The following is a 22,994-nucleotide window of genomic DNA, read 5'->3' as shown; positions in this document are numbered from 1 at the left end:
TGGCAGAGCAGCCTCCCATCGTGAGCCCCCTGAAGTTTTCCTCCCGTCCCCTTCCTCCCTTTCAGCCCTCCTGCAGGTCACGCTCTGCGCTGCCGGGCGGTCGGGTGACATTCCCGCCGGGCTGAACGAACGAGGAGCGCTTAAGCAATGCGCTGATAGATCTCTGACGATATTCCCTTTTGATTCTTCAGAAATGGCAGATTTAACTCCTTGTGCCTAATGGTGCTTCATCACTCTTTGAAAACGGATAATACTGATTACTCGTGAAGTAATTGATGTTTTAATATCGCATCACCTAGAGCTAATTTAGATTTCAGTAGCATATGAGGCTGTAAAAGGGCCTTTGGCATTAGAAAGGCTGAGAAGGAAACATCACAGATCGATGTTTTCGTGATCTGTGCCCCGCAGAGCGAAATACGAGGCAAAACAGGTCTTCAGCTCCGTGTTTCTCAGCATTGCTGTCGTCTTGTTTCTGTTTGTTTCTGGCTGGTACCAGCCAGCACCAACACGCAAGCGATGACATCGCCGGGCAGATGTGCTGGGTTTGTCAGTGCCAGTGTTATGCTCCTGGCGCTGGCTGGCTGTCCGTTCCCTGTGGTATATCTGAAACTGAAATTTCCCAAATGCATCTTTGGAATCCGGTAGACTCTGATATTAGATACTGTGCCACTGAAAGTGGTGGGGTCTGGAGGAGGAAATCACAAGGGTGATGGGAAAGGCCATCGTGGTGGCCCGCTGCAGTTCAGCACCAGAAACTTTGCTACTATGGGTTTTGCTTTAGTATTGTATATTGATAGTTACTTAGCAGCAGCTGGACTAAGTCACAGCAGATAAGATAAGACATTCCTTTTTCTCCGCAAGTGCTCCATGTTCTTCATAATGTCGACTGAATCTGTGCAAGAACATACCAATTGCCGGTGGATGTTTTGTGTTTCATATGTTATATGTTTCTAGAACCCCGCTGCTGCCCACAAAGGCCATGGAGGAGAGGTTGGAAGCCAAGTTCAGCATTAGCGCCCGATTTCTGTCACGATACTGCCTGGGAAAACCTGCAAGGGAGCTGAGAAGTCTGCAGCTGTTCTACCTGTGTGCTTGCCTGTGTGCCTTGTGCTCCTCAGCAGGTGATTCTTCTGTTCTGTCTGGGACTGTGTCTATATTTGTTATGATATTTATCCCTCTCGCTTGTTTAAAATCTTCTGAAAGGAAGGTGAAATTATTTGCTGCTAGACATTGTAGCTGGTTTAAAAAACAAACAAAACCCTACCCTTATTAGTTACTAAATGAGCTGTCAATAGGGTAGGAGGGATGTGGAGCATGAGGGGGTCACTTCTCATAACACTGTATTGCTCTGATAACCAACTGCTATTTTGAGTAATCAAGTGGTCAGCAGCAGGGTGTCTGTCTGTCCCACGCAGCTACTGTCGTGCATCTTCACACGTGGTGCTGGCTTTCAGGCACTTGCCTGTTACCTCATAGAGAGCTTTCTCTGAGCACTTCTGCAAAATGAATAAGTTATACCCTGGAAAATAATTTCATCTAAGGAATACTTGAAGCAAGTTGGGAAGGCAGGAATGTTTTTTTTAGCTTTCAAATGTTTAAGGCTCTCCCCAAATGCAGTATGTCAATAATCTGTATTTGCCTACAGGCAATTGTTATGTTTGTTTTTTTATTTCCTGTTCAAGCTTGAGTAACCAACCTCCTGCTCAAGTAAATAACCAAGGTAGTGGCTTGTATGTAAGTTTTCCTGTAATGGATTGTGTGGGTTTTTTTTTATTTAAAAAGTTCAGACTCTGACTTTTCAGAGAGACATGTTAAGTTCCAGTGAATGTTTTGAGGCCACATCTTTACCAAGAGGTGGTATTTTTCCCATGCGTGCATGTAGCATTCACCCGATCCTAGTTAAAAAAGGCACAGAACAAACTTTCTTTCCCCTCTTTGTTCAAGTTTTAGTGAATTATAGGTTCGAGGCAGTGGTGACCTCAGTGTATATCAACCTGTGTGACAGCTGACAGCTGCTTGCTTTTTGCTGGAAGGTTGCTATGTCTTAATAGTAGCAAGATTTGAAAAGGGGGTTGTTTTACTTTGTTTCTTGGTTACGTGGACATGTTCTCTAGGCTGCTGCAGTGTCTCCGTTGTTTTACCAGGCCTTCCTGGACACTTACCGAGTGACAGATTTGATTAAGCTAATGAGCTGCGTGACCTTAATCTGCTAATTTAGAACCTGGAAAGACATTTGTATTCCTGGTCCTAGCAAAGGGTTCTTGGTGCTCTGGGTTTGGATGGTGTGTCAGGTGGATCGCGTGTTTCCTTGTAGAATGGGCTTCCTGTGTGGCATTTCCAGTCTTTAGTAATATCTCAGAAGTCTAGAGCTAGAGCTGTGAATCCCGTGTCTCTCTTAGAGGGTGTTCTGGACAGCGCTGCAGTGTTTGAGGGCTGGACTGCTTGGGAGAGTTAAAACCATGAAGGCTGATGCGTGTGTGGAAAGAAATATAATTATATGTGACGTAGTTATCCTGATGTGGACACTTTTTCCATTGTAGAGTTTTTGTTGTTTTGGTCTTGTTTGTGTCACTTAGGCAGCAGAGTTTGTTAAACTGAAGAGGAATTATGGCTGCCTAGAAATTAGTGTGATCGCGTGGAGTTACGTAAGAGGAACTGTGTTGACATAATTGGTTACATGTGACAGATTTTAAAAGTCCATAGAGTCAAGTCTTTAATCATTAATCTGATATCGGGAGGGATTAACTGCCTGAGCAAGTCTGTGAACCTGAGCTTATTAATAGAAACTGTTCTTGTTCGTTCCATTCCCCTGCTGTTCAGCAAAGCTGTGAGCTGCATCGCCGGGACAGGAACTCCCAAGTTCCTGAGAAGCGCACCTTTTTTTGTACTGATATACTAGGGAAGAAAAAAAAGACAAAAACAACATGAAGAAGTGACTAAGCACACCCGCTGTGCAGGCGTCATGTGATTTGTGTTGTGCTAGGCTGGGTACGCTGCTGGGGCTTAGGAGGGAGCTCGTCCCCGGGGATGGTGACGGGTTTCTGGTGCTTTTCTCTGAAGCTGCTGGCGTTGCTTCTGTCGGTGACCAGATTTACCGGTCTGCTGGTCTGACCCACCCCCGAGTTCCTGTATGCGGCTGCTGTGTGTGGTAGCCTAGGGTCCGGCACAAGGGACTGGCAGGGACTGAACAGGCTGCTCTCTCAGGAAGCAGGAGTTAGTACCTCTGCCTGTACTCCCAGCTGCCTTCTTTTGTCTGGTGCAGGTCCATGTCTGCTTAGTGCAGGTGCTGCCCCAGGTTCTGTGGAGGTCCTCATTTGCAAGACTGTGAATAGCAACGTGTGGCTTCTCATCACAATGATTCGTTTGTCCCACAGTGTGTCCCTGCAGGACTCTCAGGGAGGAAGTGTTTTGTGAACAGACCGGGTGAATTTTCCTGGCAGAAAATCTTTCATCTTTCCAGAGATGAAATGCAAGCGTAGACTGAGGAGCTCTGCTTTCTGCCATGGCACTTAAATAGAGTTGTGTGAATGTGTGATGCCCACCAAAGACCATGGGATTTGCATAGATGAAAATCAGTATGGTTCTGTGGAAAATGTACATCTAGAATGCTGGGCTGGCATGTTGTGAGTTTCCTGTTCGCTTCTACCGTTCCTGAGAATTAACCGAGTTTTAATCTATCCATGTACAGCAATTCAGAAGCCATATTGGCTAATTTCAAATAAACATGTCCTAGGTGGGCATTAGCAGGGTTCTGGAAATGAAATCTGGCCAAAATATAATTCAAATCTCTGCATCTTGATTTAGCAGTGGGTTAAAAGAGAAGCAGAATGCTCTCAGCATGGTAGTGTTGTGTCATCTGGGCTAAGTCATGGCTCTGGCATACCTAGGAGATGCTTACAGGGATTCAGGTTTTACATTTTAGATTAATAAATACAATACTTGGTATGTAGTCATTTTTCACAAGGGATATCTTCCCTGGGAAAACTTTCTTTTAAATATGCCCTATTCTGTTTGTGCTTAGTTTTAAGCATGTTACTAGAAAGCTGCTGCTGAACTTCACTGGGTTCTGTATCAAGCCTTAATTTGAGTGGTATGTATGAGCCAGGGCTGACATCTAAGGAGAGATGGATGAGCAGTGGTCGAGGAGGAGGAGGCATTTTAGGGATGTGGGAAGCAGCACATTTCCCTTTTGCAGGGGGTATATGAGGGACAGTGCTTCACCTTTAACAGAAAGTGATTTTTTTTTTTTTTTTTTTTTTAGGCTAACTTGAGTCTTAATGGATAAGATCTCTTGAAATTCACAGCAATAGTGTTACTCTTCCATTTGTTACTTGTTTCTCTAAGTCTGGGGGGTGTACACCCCCCCACCCCATACTCTGTCCTAATTCCAGGCCCATCAGGTTAATGCCAGGTGCTTGTCCCTGCCTGTGCGCACAGTTGTTGTGTCAGGGTGACTGTCGGTCCAAGCACTTCGGAATGTAATGAGGTCGGTTGTTGCCCCGGGCAGACAGGCTGCCGGTCTGCTTGCTCTAGAAGGAAGTGCCGTGTGTTGATGAAGTGCGACAAGGATGGTGCTGATTTTAAAGGTGCTGTTGTCAACTTCTCTCTCTGAATGTATGCACTGTTTCATTTCCACGTTGCAGCCGAACGTTTCTTGAGTGAAGAGCTTCCCTTCCTTCTGTGCAGTTGTGGGTTCAGACACTCATAGGGAGCTCTGGTCCCCTGTGACTTGGTCACAGATCTTGAGTGCATTCTGTTGCAGCTTTCTGCAGCCTTGTCTTCAAACTGCCTTTGCTGAGCTGGCTTCACAATAAGCTATAAATAACACTTTTGCTTCCTGCTTTCTGATGTCTCAAAACCAAACTTTTCCTTGTGATGGTGTGAGTTGCTTTTTTGGGTTGAAATTCTTGGTGTAGCAGGAGATTCCATGCACAAGGTGCATGAATATGGCCATCACCCTTTATTTTAAAAAAGTGGCTAATCCATTCTGGGTGAGCAAATCATTGTATGTGGATACCTTTTACAATCAGGAGTACAAGAGCTGTTACACCTATTGTGGTGTTTGGGATAACTGAATTACAATGAAATATGTCCTCCGTCTTCCCCACTTGCTTTCTTTGGTCATACAAGGTTATCCAGGTCATACAACATTATGAAAAATGCTGACTTTGCCCTTCCTCCTGCACCTGGGGGTGGTGCAGGAGGAAGGGGAAAATCATAGCACTTTTATATCACTAACTTTGGGTATTAGCTGTCATTCAGAGGGTCAGAGTTCCTTGCCATCTCAGGAGTGTGAGGTAAGTGTCTTCGTGGCTGGAGTTTAAAGTCCTGAAGTGAAATGCTTCACGTAGCCTAAAACAGCCAGAGTGGAAGACACCTGCATCCATCTGTACTGTTCTAGTCTTACAGAGTTTTCCAGGATTGGTGCTTCAGGAGGTTGAGGTTGACAACTGCTTGTGAGCTCCAGACTTGATCAGAAAAATACCTCCCCCTCTGCACTTCTGTCTGTGTCGTGGTTGATGCTTGGAAAGCTTACTGCTATGTGAGCCTGCCGTGGCTCAGCAGGGCTGTTGGAGTTGTGCCGGGCAGTTGGGGACCTTGCATGATTTCTTTCAAGAATCATAAAACGCACTGCAGTGCCATCACTATTACTTCTATTTGGTGGGTGATGACATGAAGATTTTTTTTTGGCCTTTCTCCTGTGCCTCAACATATTCCATCTTTAATGTGTTGGAAGTGACAGGAGAAGTGGTATGAGAATTCTTCTCACGGGAGACGGACAGACAGATCAGTAGCCTCTACATCCACGCCTATTAATTTGGTTAGTTCCCACTGTAGTGAATGTGGGTATAATGCAACATGAACTCTATATTCATTCAGAGTTACTGGAATAGTAATATGTTACTGAACTTTTCTTTATATGCTGTCAAGAAATGAGGATCCAGGGTATTATAATTTAAATTCAGACTTCTTTATTTTAATGGAGAAAAAAGTTTCCCGTTTGTGTTGTGTTCAAAAACTCCATTCTTGACAGGCCAGGAGCCAGAGCATATTCTCTAGCTGCACCACTTAGAGTCCAGCAACATAGTTTGTAAAGTAATCTTCCAGTGACCTATTATCCCTTGGATGCTGAACACAGCACAGTGTAACAGTCCCATAGGTCTTTAGTCTATTTTTAGGGAGTCCTTAATCTGCAGAGCTCTGAATTTTGGAAGCCTTTAATCCATTGATCCCTGCAAGCACTCTAATTTTTCGTGCTGAGAAAAATAAAATAAAAATGCATATGCAAAGCAGTTGCTGCTTTACCGCTGATCTGAAATCTGAAGTAACTTTACTCTTAAAAAACGTGTTTGACAGGTAAATTCTGTTATAGAAAGCACTACAGTGGAGCAGGTGGCAAGGATAGGCCTTGCAGACCTCTGTTCTAGAAGATGTAACAACTTCTCAAATGGAGCAATTTCAGCCGAGTAACTGACTTCAAACATCAGCATGGAAGAGGAAAACATGCCTTTATACTGTGTACCAAGCCAGTGTCACTGTTTCCAGAATTCTCCTTCAAGGCAAACTATGGGCAGAGAGGCAACGCTGTTTACTGGGTTACAGTAAGAAACTGCACTCGGGATTCCTGGGTTCAATTTCTGTCTCTTAACTTGCTGTGTAACTTCAGCCTCACTGTTCAGTCTATGCCTTACAGTCTTCTCCGAAACAGGAACGTTTCTGTTTTCACTTCTTTTGTTGTAGATGGATTTAGTTCCATTGCTATCAAAAAGGGTGGTGGTCCCGTCGGTAGGAGGTGCAGGTAGTGGATTGTTGCTTAAAAGCTTATAAAAGTACTGGATACTGAGGCCAGGTATAGATTCTGCGAAGCCCCCATTTTACTGTCCTCTCTCCCACATTGCTCCTGTGCCCTAAATTCATCTTGACAATAGTGATGAGGATCTATTGTCCACTGCTTTAAAGGATTGAGAATTGTCTTTATTTATCTTCCCTCCCCTTTCCCAGATGCAAACTGGAACAGAACTAAATGTGAGCCGGGGAAGATCCTGTTTGGTGGCCGTTTGAGATCGTGGGGAGATCACCATTTACAGCTTCTGGAAGGATTTCATACTGTATTATCCTGTCAGATTGCTTGCTGCCAGAGCCCCACCTGTGATGCCTTTTGGTTCTTGGAAAATATGTGCATCCAGGTGAACTGCACTATGCCTGGCATGTGTCAGGCAAACAGGACTGGCTTTTCTGACTCTGTTTTGGTGTTTTTAAAGAAATCAAAAAGCACAGAGCACTCCTTAAAGTTTCAAACGAAAGGTGATGTGAAGACCTGGTTTCACAAGTGGTTGGACTGGGGCATCCCTGTCCAGGGGAAAAAAAGACTGCGGAGGTCATTCCAGAAATGGAGCTTGGCAGGTAACAGGGTGGAACTCCTGAAAAGGGATATAGCAGCAAGCCCCAGCAGTGAGGCTGCAGCCAGAGCATCAGATAGCAAATCTAGAAGCAGCCGAAGTGAAGCAGAGCACTTGAAGGATCACGTACTGAGGCGCTTAGTGGCAGACAGGCCTGTTCCTGAAGGCCATCCAAATCAAAAGAAAGACTCGCTGAAAGATGGACAGAATCCAAGAGAGCAGAAAACCAAAAGCCTGTTCCCTCCTAAAAGCAATAATGTGAATAGATCAAGTGATGCAGACGATGTTGGCTTGCTACAGGTAAGTGTGATTGCTGGGGCTGAAACGGGGCTGCCTTGGACAGCTGTCACCCTCCTGCTCAATCTTGCTTTATGTAGACTTTGACTTAAAACTGCCTAAGTGGCAGGATACCTTTCTGGATGTCTGTTTTCAGCCTCCTGTCAACAAGGCAAGGCCAAGGGTTGGGTTTTTTGTTTGGTTTTTGGGGTGTAGGGGTTTTTTTCCCCTTCTTCCTAGCTGGGATAAACTGTCTTTGGGAAGGTGAGGGGAGGTGGAGGCCATGATAATGCTTATCCTTGTATAATCACACAGCATGCTTGCCAGATGAGAAGGAAAGGTGATATGTGATGTCAGTGGGAAGTCCCTGGGGCTTGAACACTGTTACCTGTAAAAGTACCTTTTTAGATCCACAAAATAAAATAAGCTGTTTTCCTTTGAGTGCTGAATCAAGGCAGTAAGTACATTATTTTATAGACTCATGCATAGAGTTTCCAGTGGACTTCCATGTCAGCCTGCTTGCTCGAGTTGGCATCTTGATGCCAACTTTTTTGTTCTGTTTTTGAAGACTGCTTCAGTTTCACAAATCCACAAAGGCTTACATTGGCGTTGGTTGAATGAAACCAGTTTGGTCTCTACTCTGAACATGTACAATGTTAATCTAGTAAATCTAGATGTTAGTCTTAAAGAGAAACTGGCACATTTGAATTGTTAAATGATGTTTGTATTTTTAAATCTGCAAATAGTTTTTTGAGCCTTATCGTACAAAAAAGCCCATGCGCTCATGATGGTGAAATAGAAAGAATTCTACTTTGTGAAACTGTTCCTTAAATACCTTTTGCCATATTTCTAGGATTTGGCACCGTTGAAGCCTGATGCCTTCTGGAAACTTGACTGAATTTATTTCTCTCCCTTGTATTCAAATCTTGGTTCCAGGTAGGGCCGTGACTGGTCTGAGCTACCACCCTGCAGAGCAGGATGTGGAGAGCAGCCAAGGGACACTGCTGAGAGCTCCAGGGCAGCCCGGGTGGCGTGTGAAATCATGCACTAAAACTTTACAAATGTTTGATTTTCCAGAACCCCACAGCATTTAGGGCTGACTCAAGATCTCAGCTTTCTCTCTCCCCCGCAGTACTGCAGCATTTCCACCCTGCCTGTTCTTTCCTCCTCCTAATATTTGAGATTTACACAGTGACCCCATTCTCTCAGTTCTTATGCATGCCATGGCTGGGGAGACTTCTGCGCAGCCAGTCTTAAATGTCTTCTGCTGCTCTTGGGTAATAGTTGTTATATCTCCCTGCTTGTTCAGTGCGCAGTGTTGCATTCTGAGTTGTCATATTATTACTATTTGGTGCCTGTCCAGTAAACTGGTTGCAAATGTTATTAAATAACATGGATTAATCAGATTCTGAATATTGCTGAGTATCCAGGATTTCCCATCTTTAGGAAGCACTCTCCATTGTCATTAAGGTGCACTTCTGGATGTATGCTGGGGAAAGTTTTTTCTTCTTACTGGTTTTTGCTAGTAAGAAAGTCCAGATCTCTTGACAAAATGCAGGTTCATCAAAATAAAAACTTCTTACTAAAATATATTGGCTGTGATGGAATTCCTGGCAGTCACATTTTTGAGGTTTAGGATAGAGTTTTTGAGGAGGAGAAAGAATTAAAAAATCCACCTTAACAGGAGTATTGAGTTGAAGCCGGTTCTACCCAGCCCTGGGCTAATTCCTTGATTATTGAACCATCCAACTTTCACTGGCAAAATATGAGGCAAGCTATGCAGCTGTCCTTGCATTGCTGATCTGAGAGCAGTTTAATTTAGGCCAAGGATATAACATTCAAGGCTGTGTACTTGGGACATGGCCAGCCTTTGCAGGAGGGAGATGCTAAAGCAGGGAGTTTTCTAAGTTGGGTTGGTTATGAGCCAAACTAAGTAAAGTTACGCACATGCTGAAATCAGTAGAATTTCACCTGGGCTAGATTTGGTCCAGTACATGGAGCACATGGCTTCATCAGGTGAATGCTGTGCATTTAGTACTGTGTTCTTAAAGAAGGTTTGGCAGGTGGGCTGGAAGGTGGGGAGAATACTGGATCATTACTGCATGCAAAGCAGTTCATACCTGGGAGCATCAAACACCTGAAGTGGGAAAGGACATTTGAGGTCAAAGTGGCTCTTGACTCCTCTCTAAAAGGGGAGAAAGAAATTAATGTGCCTATTCTCCTCTTCTGTCGATGAGCATTGAATGTGTGGCAAGGCAAATCTTTTCCTTTGCTCCTAGAGACTCAGGGAGAAGTCAAGTGACTGTTTTAGGAAAACGTTGCCTCACCGAGTTTTAATTTTCCTCTTGCTGTTCTGATAGCTCCATAGCCATCTGCAATGTCCTTTGCTAATGTGCAGCTAGCATTAATTTATGGTTTTACTGTATCCATGCTATAGAGCCAGAGATGGGCGAAGGAGAGTGTACCAGGATAAACCGCAGTGCACCCTGTTCATCAGCCCTTAACTAAGGAAGAGAAATTTGTGCTTTTCCATGAAAGTGAGTGACATTTTCCAGGCACCAATTTTCTCTGCCTCGTTGTAGAAATACTTGTCAATTTTAAAATATAGCAATGCATTTAATAGCTGGTCAGGAGAAGTATTTAAGCACAGCACTGCTAATGAGAAGGGCTGCTGCAGCACTGCAGCAGCTCTGCAGGCAGACTGTGGAAAAAGCTACAGCCTTTAAAGTGGAGTTGTTACAACAGAGCCAGAGAGCTCATTCCTGCACTCACAATTCTGGCTACTAGTGTTTGACTCTTGCTGTCTTGCTTCCTGCTAGTGCTGGGAGCTTTTTACCCTACGAGGAAGGAGGAAAGGTCTCTCTTCACAGCCAGCACTAACTCTGTAATGGTTTGTGACGTTACCCACATTTTTGTGTCTTAAGGGTCTTCACAGATACAGCACCTAGTGCAAACAACTAAGGGCACAATCTAAACTGAAAAGAGCCTATTTTGTAAATCCAGACCAGGCTTAGCAAAGTAAGGCCCATTTAAACTAAAAAATAAAAGAAAATTCCAGAGCACAGGTATTTTTCTTTCAAGTAACTTAGGTTTAAGTGTGGATTCTGAGGCATATAGCTGCTTTAGTTCCATCTTAGACATAGGACTCTCATAGAAGGAGACCAGGTCACTTGTCCCAGGCCAAAGGCAGGTAGGGATCGTAGGAGTGTCAGACACTTTTGATTCCGTTCACTCAGGCCAATATGCCACTTCTTTCTATTTTCTAAGCTAATGAGATAGGACAGCTGGCAAACTTCTAGTCTCCTCCTCGTTTGTCCCGAAGAATGAAATCTTCTGTTCTTTGCTTTAAAGAATTCTGGGTTATGGAGTAAAGATAAGAAGTGTCTCAGCTTGCAAGCATTAGAGGCATTTTTGACTGTTATGTTGCCCCAGGCAAAGCTTATCTGATTCAAGCTCTCTGCAGACATTTGGCTGTCAATTCACCCTGAAGACTTCTGGGAGGAAAAGGATCTCTCTTAACTGTAAAGTTGGGGTTTTTAGGCATTAAAAAGTGAGTCAAGGAAGCATCTAGCTCACTGAAAATGTTGCCAAGTAAAGTGGAGACTCGGCTGCTGTGCCCAGCGGGCGGATGCTGGTCTTTTGCTTGCTGTTTGTGACAGCTGTTTTTGCAACCCGTCTGGGTTGATTCTTGCTAAGCTAAAAGTGGTTCCCCATAGTGGTATGAAATCACGGAGACTTTCTGCTCCTGTGCCTTTCCTAAAGAGTCTGTTTCAAGTGTCTGAGTTCCTGCCTGGCTGTTCCCTCTTGTTGTGCCAGTATTTCTAACTTTATCTTATTAGATTACTTGGCAAAAGGGTGTCAGTATCCTGAGTTGACCAGAGTTATGGATGGGTGTAAGACGGTACTGCTTGGGGTGGCCAACTGTCCTGAGGCTGCCGATGAAGAGCAGCACAGAGCAGTATGCCAGACTTTGCCTGCATCTTTGTTCCAAAGAATCCATAGTTTTGTTAAAGATAAAGGAGGCCCATCAACAAGTAATCAAATAGAGGAAAAACTGCTTATGTCCGTAATGCTAACAAATAGCGTTTGATTCCTTGGTCCATAAAGCTCAGACATTAATCAAACATATCAATGAATTGAGATGTTTTAAATTCCGTGACTGAGGGAAAGTTAGCTGAGAGACGGGGAGAGGAAATTATTTGCCCAAGACTGCAAAAAAACCTTCTTGCAGAGAAGCCTTCAATGCCACTCTTGGCTTGGCTGGCTGTTTAGTATGTGCAGCATGGCTTTATTTTTACAACTGGCATTTAGTGTTTTCTGAAGCCCAGCCTATTTACTGACCAGGAAGTTACCCACCATGGTCTGGAGCATTTTTCCAGTTCCTGTTTCCTGGACTGAATGCCAACACCATGGTACAAAAGCTTGGGAATATTTCCTCCAAGATGAGCTTTTGACCAGCTCCTCTAGTGGGGAGTAGTGGTGGGCAATTCAGCTCCAAAACACTCCACAAGTCAAAGATGGTAAATTGCTCCATTTTAAATATTTAGCAGATGTTCTCAAAATAGAGTTAGCTCAACAAAATGTGCTACACACATGTACTTCATGGTCGAAGGTGAATTGTCAAGAGTATTGCCTGGCAGGCTAAGAACTGGAATGGCTAGGTGCTGTAAAAGGAATTTTCTGATGAAAGAAAGGAAATTGTTCCTGCCACTTTGATTATTTTCAATAAAGTGGCTCATCTTGTATGGATGTGAGCAAACTTTCTGCCTGCAAGCTCAGCTCCCTGCCCCAGCAGCATCTCCTGTGGCATGCACGCAGGGAGCTGTTTGTGTCAGGTCACCTTGCTTTGAAGAGTGATTCTGAAATAAATTTCCTCTTGCTGCAATGATTCGATTATTACATAAAAATGCCATTGCAATCCTCCTGCTTTGTGCTTGCCAACTGCACAGCTTTAGAAAAAGGAATACATGGCCAAAATAAATGGCCCAAATGAACCCCAGTTCCTGGTCCCTGTTTCTTGCTTCTGTCTTATCCCACCTCTCCATTCTTTTAGCTCCACTCACTGCAATTTTGAACCTAGATCTTCTGTCACGTTTGCCACATCAACAGCCATGGTACTTAAGATTTTGTAGTTAAATCTATGGTCTTAACCGGTGTTCAACTGAGCTAGAAATGGCCTATCTGCTGTGGAGGAAGAACATGGAGAAACAACTCAGAAGAGAAAGCAGTAAAACATCCTGCTTCCAGGAAAAACAAACAAGGGACTTTTCAGCCTCCCTAACTGGAGGAGGTGAAGTGCTTAAACACAGTAAAACAAAACTGACATTCAGTGTTTAAGTCAAACTAAGACAACTTTTTCCTTTACAGACCCACACAGGAACATCTGCACCAGAACCATCAGTGTTGGCTACATTCTCCAGTCCTGTAGCACAGGGCTTGACAGCCACAGGGAAGACCGAGAAGCCTGGGCAGCCAGATGATGCTTTGGTCCATCCTCACTCCTCAGATGTGTTGCCCACAGTCAGCCCCGTGCCGGGGAAAAGCACAACGAAGATGCAGACAGCTACTTCTGTGCCAAGTGGTGTTCCCACAAATGGCAGTGTTTCTACTATCCAGACCAACACTGCTGCATCACCAAGTACTACTGCCACCACACCAGGTGAGAACATGCAGTGCTCCAGCAAATGTCACCTGTTCAGGTTTTGGTGACAAGCCATTGCAGTATTGAAAAATGTGAGATAATTTCAGAAATTACGGTACCTTTGAAAAAGTGCTGAGATACGTGCTTCAGCGCACGTGCCGGTTGGACCCCATTAACTTGTGAGGTCTGAGAATGGGACTTTGGCATCATAAATCTGTATGTGACCATTGGATCTATTTCCAGGAACAGCTTGAAAGTAATGCTGATATCTTAATTCCCCAAGTGAAACTTGAGATGTGGTGCAAGGCATAGTCCCGTGAAGCATTCTTGCAGTAGTCTTGACACTCTGCTATCTATCAAGTTGAGCAGAAATCTTAATGCTGCTCAAAATGGGCTGTAACTGATTCTTTTCTCTTCTGTCCCTGAAACATCAATGCACAGTTCAGCTATGGAGAGCAGTGTACTTGGCCGTTAGCCCATGCTATGCTTTGCTTTGCAGCAAAATGGTGTTTCTGTTTGCACTGGTATTTCTTAAAACAAACTATTGAAAATGTATAAAAGCCAAAACGCACTTTGGACAGCTCTGTTAACTCACCCAGGCTGCTAGTTCACCCCACAAGGATGTGTACGTACGTTGAATGGTGTATACTGGTCGTGTGATATCTCAGAATTCAGTTAATCCAGTTTGCTGAAGTATTCACAGCTGAATTTCTTTTGAATTTAGGGTTCCTTTCCCTTACAAGGGAACAAATGGAAAGTGTAAAGGAAACGCTGCATCCAAAGACATTTTTGGCAGGAAGCTCATTGGATGCTTGTGCTAACAAGTTAGTATTCTTTTTAAGGGCTTACCCCAGCTAAAACTGGAAAATATATTTTAAACATCTTCAGTGGCTTGTGTTGGAAAAGTTACGTAGCCAGGGCCTCCTAAATAATACAAAGATGATGCGAAGGGTAGTTTTTCCAAGCGGGGTTTTGGTTTTTTGTCTGTTTGTTGTTTTTTGGGGTTTTTTTCCCTACTGAGATCAGATTTCTTTTTGCCTTGGAACCCTTTGCAGCTGAAAGACTGATGGAGTTGTAATATCCCAGGATCTGGAGTAATTGAGAGGGGAAAAAAAGAATTTGATGAATTTGGTTTTTTTTTAGTTAACTGGTTAATTCCAGTAGCTAATAAACAGATGGAAGAAAGGCTAAATGTTTAATGACATTTTCCCCATCTTTTTTAACTTGGATTTTTTTGTGCATATTTCTGAAACATTGTCTTTGACAGGGTCAAACTAGGGTAAAGCAACTTTAATTCTTGTTTTCTATGCGTAATTCTCAGGCCTGATAATAAAAAGACGAAAATAAAACAAATGGGGAGGGAAGAGGAGGATGAGGAGGCCAAGAGGTACTCTTAAGAAATGCGATCAACTTTCTGGTCATCTTAATGCTAATAACAAGCAGGAAAAAAAAATGTCACCAGCCATAGTTTTTGAGTCTTTGCCCAGTAGTCTTTAAAAACAAACTACCTGTCAATTTATTTGAAATGGAATAGCAAGAAAAGTCTTAAGAAAGGGCTGAAGAGAAAATATAAATAAAAGGAACAGGTTTGTATTTTGAGTTCCCATACTCAGTGTGGTGGCTATGCAGATTTTTAAAAAGTCTCTTAGCCTCCAAGCAGTTTTTCAAAGAAGAAATACCATGGATTCTTCATATATTTGTGAAGATCTGAAATTGCAGTTTGGTAAATAGCAGTTTTTGTCTTGCTGTGCCATGAGACTGCAGCTGGGTTCTCTGCCGAAAACCTGTCAGGTAAAACCCTTCCCATCCTGCTGGACCTGGGTGAATAGATTCCCCTGTACAGGGCCCGAGGGTCACGTTTCAGCTCTTTAGAAAAGGAGCAGGAGCTGTGCAGGAGCTGCAAGGAGAGAGAGATGGCTGAGTAATTTTGGGCTTGCCTTGAAATTGTAAAACCCCATTAGTGCTTTTGCATTAACAATGAGAGCGAAACCTGAAACGGGAGCTATACTGAGTGATGGGATGTTTACAAAATACAGCCATTTGTAGCTGTTTTTTATTCCACAGACTCTGAAGCCGAGGTGGTTTTTATGTATGTATCTAATTTTTTTTTCCTGTTCCTCTTTCAATTCTGTGTTTCTCCCTCACAGTTATGAAGGAGCTGGTAGTTTCCGCTGGAGACAGCGTCGAAGTGACCCTGCCAAAGAATGAAGTTCAGCTGAATGCGTTTGTGCTTCCTGAACCACCACTTCGTAAGGCTTCCCTGGGAATTCTGCTAAGGGCTTGTGATGGTGAAATGGCAAATAGGCGTTATATACAGCATTAAATAAGGACAATCTTGAAAATGTCTTTTGTCAGAGAGCACTTTCCTGTAGAAATTTTTCATCCTGTGCTATTACCTCATGCTGCCTCTCGCAGAAAATAGCAAGACACACAAAGCATTGAAAGTGCCACAAAGTCATTAGATTTGGGAGACAGCATATTCTTAAAGTGGTATGTGAGGAAGCAGTGGCTCCTCGGCATCTCTTTGTGATGTTTACCGATAGGCAACAAGCTGTCTTAGTGAGTGATCTCTCATTTGGTGGATTGAAATCTGATTTGGGGGTTGACATGCTGAGGAACACATTTCTATACACTCCTCATTTCATCATGCAAATTGTTCACAGGTACTTGTAAAGTTCATATCTATAGCTCTGTCCACAGTGGCAGTGGGAGACTGCAGAGGAGAGGCAAGCATGTTACGTGTTGTGCAGCAACAGGGATAGATGCATTCCTGTTCAAAAACTGGTGTTATGTTGTGTCTGCAGGATTTGGGGGCATGATAAGACTTTTCTCTCTTATTATCTTGGAGCTGTGATTGTTCCAAAGCTCTTTAATGCCTTAGAGGCTGAAAGATGGGTTTTGGCTCCAGAGTAAATGTGTTTAGAAGCACAGATTGTCTCTTTCCTGGGTACGTTCCCAAAAAGCTGCAGCCCAAACTCCAAGCTGTCTCATTTCTCCATAGTGCAGCAGAATGTGCCTTGTAAATGTTTAATACCTTTACTTTTCTTTAGCATGGCAGAAAGGCAGTCTTTTAAAAACAAATATCTGGACCTTTTTTTTTTTTTTTTTTTTTTTTTTAAGGAACCACTTATTCCTATGAGTGGGAATTGATTACTCATCCAAAAGACTACGGTGGAGAAATGGAAGGGAAGCACTCCCAGACCCTTAAGTTATCTAAGGTAAAGCTTTTGCTGCTTTATATCCTGTTGTGTTAAATGCCAAGTGGAGAAGATGGGGACCCTGGCAGCCAGGAAAGACTTGTATGTGATTTCAGGATGAATAGGAAATTGCTTGATGGGCAGGCAGCCAACATTTGACTGCAAGCCCTCTTCTAAGTCTCTTATAAAAAGGAGATTGATCTGGCATGAGGAAAAGAAGAAATTGATTTCAGGATCTAAAAGCTGCCTACAAGCAGTGTGTCAAGCCATACAAATGGCACAATTTAACGTTAACAAAGGGTTGTGGCTATTTCTGCTACTGAAACAGTGTGGTGGTCTGGTTAGGTCTGAAGCCTTGTACTACCCACTGGAAAAGGGACTTGCTGATTCCATTAACGAGAGCTGTGGAGTACCTCGTAACATGTCCCTGGCTGCTGCTTTTAGACAAGCTCTAACAGTGAAAGGATTGCCAGTTTCTGCACATGGGGATTCTTAACAAGAAATGGCTTTAAATGTTGTGGGAATATACAGTTCTGTATTTATGAGACGTTCCTTTGAGCACCTTGGATTCTGCTGCACTTGGAAAAAATCTACAGGCTTTAGTCACTATCTCATGCAGAGAAAAGCTCTTCGAAAGGAGCGTGTCTGTCTCTGTCAGGGTTTCAGCCTTCTGGATATCATGATTGTTGTCCAGCACCTAGTCCTTCGCCCTCTCATCTTGGTTCAACAGTGAATGATGAAGGGGTGACTGCCTGACTCACGTCACCTAGAAGAAAGAGAAGAAATACTTTCCTTTGTAAAAATAAGAAGAGATTTTCTTCTCTTACATGCAGCCTTTCTCATCTCAGATGCAATCTGCTAGTACAGATTCCTGTGGCCAGACAACCTGAACTAATCTGTTATCTCTCTTCTGTTTGCCTATTGTTGCTAGAAAATAAAGCTTGACTGACAATCCTGTGGCACCTGTGGTAGAAAGAAGTATTAATCTTTGGTTTCTGCATAGCCATTCCATTTTGGCGTGGAAACCATCCTTTGCTGTGTATGCATTGGTTGAAGCATAATTGCCTGTGTTTTATGCTGCTAATGTGCTACTGTGCCAAAGCATGGTAACTTGACCTTCTAATAGCTCCTGGCAAGGTGCTACCATCCTGAAGGGAAATAATCTTTTGTGTTTACTTCCAGCTTACTGTTGGTCTGTACGAATTCAAAGTCATTGTTGATGGGGAAAACGCACATGGAGAGGGTTACGTGAATGTAACAGTGAATCCAAGTGAGTTGGTGGAATTGTATCTTTTCTTAACTTCATCTGTCTCTGACAAACCATGATACCTGTATCATGGTCTTTTGTTTATTTGACTGGACCCTGGTTTAACGTAGTGAAAATTTGTTGTGCTGTGAACTCGGTATATATGTATGTGTATTAAGTCATTTCCTGAGATGTGAAACTATTGCTAATACGCGTAGCTACTTCTGCTGTACTGCATACAGGCCAACAACTCAGTAAAAGAGCTGGAATACTGATACAAAAGTGCTTAGCAAACGCCTTGCCCTGGAAGGCCACTGCTTCAATAAAAACTAGCTGTAACCGGGTAAAAAGCTTATAGCAGCACGAGCAAAAAATGAAGGGAAGCCAGAGCTTTGAAGCTCCTTCGGAGGTTCTTTTCTTCCCTGTGCAGTAAAGAATATAATTCCCAACTACAGGCAGGTTACGTCAAATCTCATTCCTTACTGTAAGACACGGTTTGTGGATGAGCTGGTGTAGGTACAGTAGCTTGAGCTGACTGTCCCACCAGGTCTCATTTTTTAGATGGCCTGTGTAAAGAGGCAACTACAGGTTCTGCATCTCCTTTTATGCAAAAAAAACTTTATTTTGCACACTTCAGCAAGACTTATTTACAACCTTTGTGGGCAAAGAAGTGCTCTTGCACTCCCTAAATTAGCAAGAGTGTGTGGCTGGCCTTCTGGATGCTGTTGCTGATCATTTCCTTATAAGCAGTGAATCTGCAGCTGGCAGCATGCATCAAAATCATTCATTTTTCAGAGCAGCAGCCAAACTTTGGCAAGAAGCTCTAGGTGCTGCTCTGTTAGAATGGTCTGTGCTTGAGTGCTTGACCCAGTATGGGAGAACTGATGCAGTGCAGCCATTTCCAGAGCAGCAGTGTGGCAGTTCACCTCCTTGCTTTTTTAAATCCCTTTTGTTAGCACTGTTTCCCTGCATTGGTGTATAACTTGCTGAAAGCACGAATCAGTCGTTGATTGTGCAGTTCTCTACAGTCAGGCTGATCAGTGGCTGTCTTGGAGCTGTATGGCACAGCAATTCCACACTTTGGACTCCTCTCCTGGACTCGCTCACTGCAGGACTGAGGGGGTAGATAGGGCTGGGGAGAAGGAAGAGGATGTGCAATATGTATTTTGCTTGCTACTTCTGGTGCACAAAGGCAGAGTAGTTCTGCAGAGTTCCTTGGCCAGGGCTTTTTATCATGATCTGCCTGTAGATGTCATTGTAACAGCTTGGGTGTTGTTGCAGAGCCTCGGGTGAATCAGCATCCTGTTGCCATCGTGTCCCCACAGTTCCAGGAGATTTCACTCCCAACCATTTCAACTGTTATTGATGGCAGCCGTGAGTACCTGCTGTTTTAAATGCAGTAGTCTAGCAAGCCTGGTTTCTGTGTATTTGGTTCTGGGCTGGCCTTTTGGATAAAGTTTTAGAGGAATTGGCTGTGACACTATCAAACACTAGTGAAAAGAATCAGCCTCTCTTGCCAGGAGAAGGGAACACGCGCATGACAGCACCTCTCCATGTTTTCCTTTTGAAGGGCACTGGCCTGAGCCAATCTCCTAAAAAAGGAAAAGCTCTAGAGGTTGCTACCTAGAATAAAAAAAATTACTGTCAGTCAAAATTACTGGCCTCTTGTGTTAAGCTTCAAATGTATTAGTTAGCTAACACACCACCTTTACTGATCCTGGCCCACACCAGAGCTTTTCAGGAATGTCTTTAAATTTAATGTTCAAGTTGTCTTACCCCCAACTAATATTATTCTGTTATTGTTTTGTTTGGGGTTTTTTTTGTCTTCCCCCAGCACACATACAAACCTGGGATTAAGTGTGTTCGAGTATACCTGTGAAACAGGGTAGAGGAGAGCATACAGTTTGGGTGTCTGAGCATAATAGAGACCTCTGGGCTTGGACCAAAAATGCCTTTGCCCACTAAGCCCAACACTGAAGTGGGGGACTGAACATCTGGGGTTTGTGAAGCAGCATTTTCTAACTCCTTGTATGTGCGTTTTCTTCCATAATTTAAACAGAAAGCACTGATGATGATAAAATTGTCAGCTATCACTGGGAAGAACTGAAGGGTCCTTTGCGGGAGGAAAAAGTTTCTAGTGATTCTGCCGTATTGACGCTGACCAACCTGGTACCCGGGAATTACACATTCAGGTACGTTATACCTGGAAGAGTTGATCAGTTCTCATCCCTTAAGAGTAAAATGTACAAGATTCCTGAAGTGTTAGTCTGGTTTAAAAACAAAAAACAAAACAACAACAGGGAGAGAACTCTATTTTGTGATATACTCTCTCTCCACTCCTACACTTTGAGGTAGTTTCATAGCTTTTCACTTCAGAAGAGAGAAGCTATCCAGCTACTTCTTATTCTTAAGCTGTAGCACTGGTTTAAGATGATGGCAGAAGGGAACGTATGGTCTGCCAGCGCTACAAAATGTCTCTTGAAATGTTGAACCTAAACTGTTTGGGTAAAGGCTTAGGAAGAAGTGCAGTCTTTAAATCCAGTTTTTAAATGCAATGTGTTTGTCCCAGATAAGTGAATGAGGCCTAATGGTTTTCTGCATGTACCTGAGTAATAGGTAATAGCTGATTTTACTTTAATGTTTGTTCTGTGTTTTTCCTTTGGTCTGCATTTTGGTGTGATGTCCATGCACTGCATCAGCAAATCTATTTAAAATAAAATAAACCTGAGTACCTATAACTGAACACTGTTTTCCTCTTAAGCACTTGGTATATGCACTAATCAGATCGATGTTCAGACCTAGATTTAGCAAAAAGCAGTTCTGTTTTGTGGTACTAGCCTACCTGAGGAGGCATACTGTGTTCAGGCCGCTTGTGGGTTAGTAATGAACGTCTTCCGTTGGGAGGCAGTGTCATACTCAGGGAGGTCTTCTTCCATCACAACTGTGTATGTGAAGGCTGATGATCTTTCACTAAGACAGTTTTATCTTGGTACTAGTTAGTAGATTTCAAGTGAGAGATGGACATGACTGTTGAATTTCTTGCATTGCTTTGCGGCTGATAATTGGGCATTTGGAGGAAGTTTCTGTTCAGAAAAAGCACAGTTGCCTCCAACCATAAGTTTTTTTCACTCCTCAAAAAAATTACTATCCTGTCCTTGAAAGTGTCTTAAGTTTCTAACTCTTCTTTTGCATTTCAGTTAACTCCAGCCAGTGTTTTGTATTCAGCTCTGATAATCATGACTCTTCACTGCTTTTGCTTTTTTTTTTTTTTTTCCTCCCCTCTTCAGTCTAACAGTAGTGGACTCGGATGGCGCCAGCAATTCCACCACTGCAAACTTGACTGTGAACAAAGCAGTGGATTATCCTCCAGTGGCAAATGCGGGCCCAAACCAAGTCATCACCCTGCCTCAGAACTCCATCACCCTCTACGGGAATCAGAGCACCGATGATCACAGCATTGTCAGCTATGAGTGGCTGCTCAGCCCTAACAGCAAAGGGAAGGTGATGGAGATGCAGGTCAGTGCAGGTTTCCTGTACTTATCTTGGATTACTCACTAGCTGGCTTTTTTCTATAATCAAACCATTTTTAATTGACTGTTAGCAAATGTTTCTTATAATCCTACAGAGCAAGCATGTGATGATTAAATATATACTTAAAACTAAATCCACATGAAGCTGGTATTGGCTTAGTGGCTGGGGTGGTGCACCAGTCTAGCCACAGGTTTTCATTGCCATCCTGTTTCCTTTCCTGAGCGATGCAGTTTTAAATACTGCTCAAGAATGGAGGATTGAGAGCGATGGGAACTTGATAGCTTTGGACTCTGATGTCCCATACAACAGGTCTCAGCACAACATGATCACACCCATATATCTCACTTTAACCTGTGTGGCTGCTAGGGAAGTGTGTTCTTTCTCTGTTCAGTTGCTGACTTCTCGGAACATCAGTGATAACTGAATCAATGATGGTATAATAGGGATGCTTAAGTGCTATCAGCAGATGTGGAAGCCAGATGGTGTGATTTTTTTAGGTAACTATCAGTCAGAATGGCATTTAGATGCACAGGATAACCCGTTGTGCCAGGTCATGCATTTCCTAAGCTGGGCAAACACAATGGACTGGGTCTTTTGAGTTGAACACTGGAGTCTGAACTTTGCTGATACTGCCCAGACACTCCTCAGTCCTAAACAGTAAAATCTGGAACTTGTTTCCATGTCATCTTTTTTCTTTTAAAGATTATTAGTACTGTCAAATTTCTGGAATAATAAAGTCCATGAATCGGGTTCACAATGTGTGTAATTTGCACAGGGCTCCCCAGAGGTTTTGCTTGAGTTGCTAGCTATTGAATCTCAAAAGCTCTGAACACCTATGTGGCATTACTCTTGTTACGTTCCACAACAGTGTCCTTGTTGCTGTGCATAAATTTAGCTGTAAGTGCCTTGTATGCTTAAGTGGCACAGACTTCTGGTCCCATAGCAGGAGTTGTTAATAAGCCTCTAGAATCTGCCGATAATAGTTGTTTTAGAAGCAGAGTCTTCTGGTCTATCATCATCTGTGTAAGGATTCTTCTTAATACATTAATATCTTCTCTCAAAGGGGGTAAGGACACCAGTCTTACAGCTCTCTGCAATGCAAGAAGGTGATTATACTTACCAGCTAATAGTGACCGATTCTGCTGGGCACCAATCCACTGCAGAGGTCACTGTGATAGTCCAGCCAGGTAAGCTGCCCTTAGCTTCTTTTGCCACTTCCATTCCAGAGGTTAGAGGCAAGCATCAATCTGTCAACATACCCTAGATCTTATGATAGCTTTGTGTTGCTTTCAGAAAAGCTGCTCTAATTTAGGACCATTCTGGGCTGGTATACTGCTGATAAACCAACAAAAGAAAGTTTCTAGGAATATTGCCTTTCTAGGCTGTTCTTTTATTTTACACAATTTAGTCTAATTGACGTTATCCCACCGTAATGGCAGGACTGTATTTCCAAGCAGCTATCTCTGCCCACAGTGCTTGGTCTTGGGATAGGAGCGGGAAAAGTGGAGTAATGCTTAGAGAATGAGAGCAAAAATCAGAACTCCTAGATTTCATTCTCGTTTTATTGCAGATGTGTGAATGAAGCACTGATCTGAACTCTTAACTGCTTTTAACCTCACTTTCTCTGAGTACAAGGTTGAGATAATGGGCAAGAAATATACTAGGGTTCATGAAGAACTTCTTAATGCTGGGGTTTTAAGCTC

At 43.1% G+C, this 22,994-nt stretch overlaps 1 protein-coding gene across 2 annotated transcripts in view; it reads left to right on the top strand.

The window, feature by feature from the left end:
• Nucleotides 1–962: 962 nt before the first annotated feature.
• KIAA0319L (KIAA0319-like ortholog) overlaps nt 963–22,994 on the top strand; it is a 33,868-nt gene continuing 11,836 nt past the window's right edge. For both annotated transcript variants that reach the window (XM_009318731.1, XM_009318732.1), the window contains exons 1-10: nt 963–1,121; nt 7,003–7,700; nt 13,044–13,335; nt 15,465–15,566; nt 16,438–16,535; nt 17,697–17,784; nt 19,042–19,134; nt 19,820–19,952; nt 21,048–21,276; nt 22,355–22,478. In XM_009318731.1, coding sequence (XP_009317006.1) covers nt 980–1,121; nt 7,003–7,700; nt 13,044–13,335; nt 15,465–15,566; nt 16,438–16,535; nt 17,697–17,784; nt 19,042–19,134; nt 19,820–19,952; nt 21,048–21,276; nt 22,355–22,478 — 1,999 coding nt within the window. In that variant the 5' untranslated portion in view covers nt 963–979. The remainder of the gene's footprint in view (nt 1,122–7,002; nt 7,701–13,043; nt 13,336–15,464; nt 15,567–16,437; nt 16,536–17,696; nt 17,785–19,041; nt 19,135–19,819; nt 19,953–21,047; nt 21,277–22,354; nt 22,479–22,994) is intronic.

The sequence above is a fragment of the Pygoscelis adeliae genome, unplaced genomic scaffold, assembly GCF_000699105.1.
Source record: "Pygoscelis adeliae isolate BGI_AS28 unplaced genomic scaffold, ASM69910v1 Scaffold382, whole genome shotgun sequence".
Lineage (NCBI taxonomy): Eukaryota > Metazoa > Chordata > Aves > Sphenisciformes > Spheniscidae > Pygoscelis > Pygoscelis adeliae.
The sequence above is the reverse complement of the archived record's forward strand: the minus strand, read 5'-3'. Positions and strand labels throughout refer to the sequence as shown.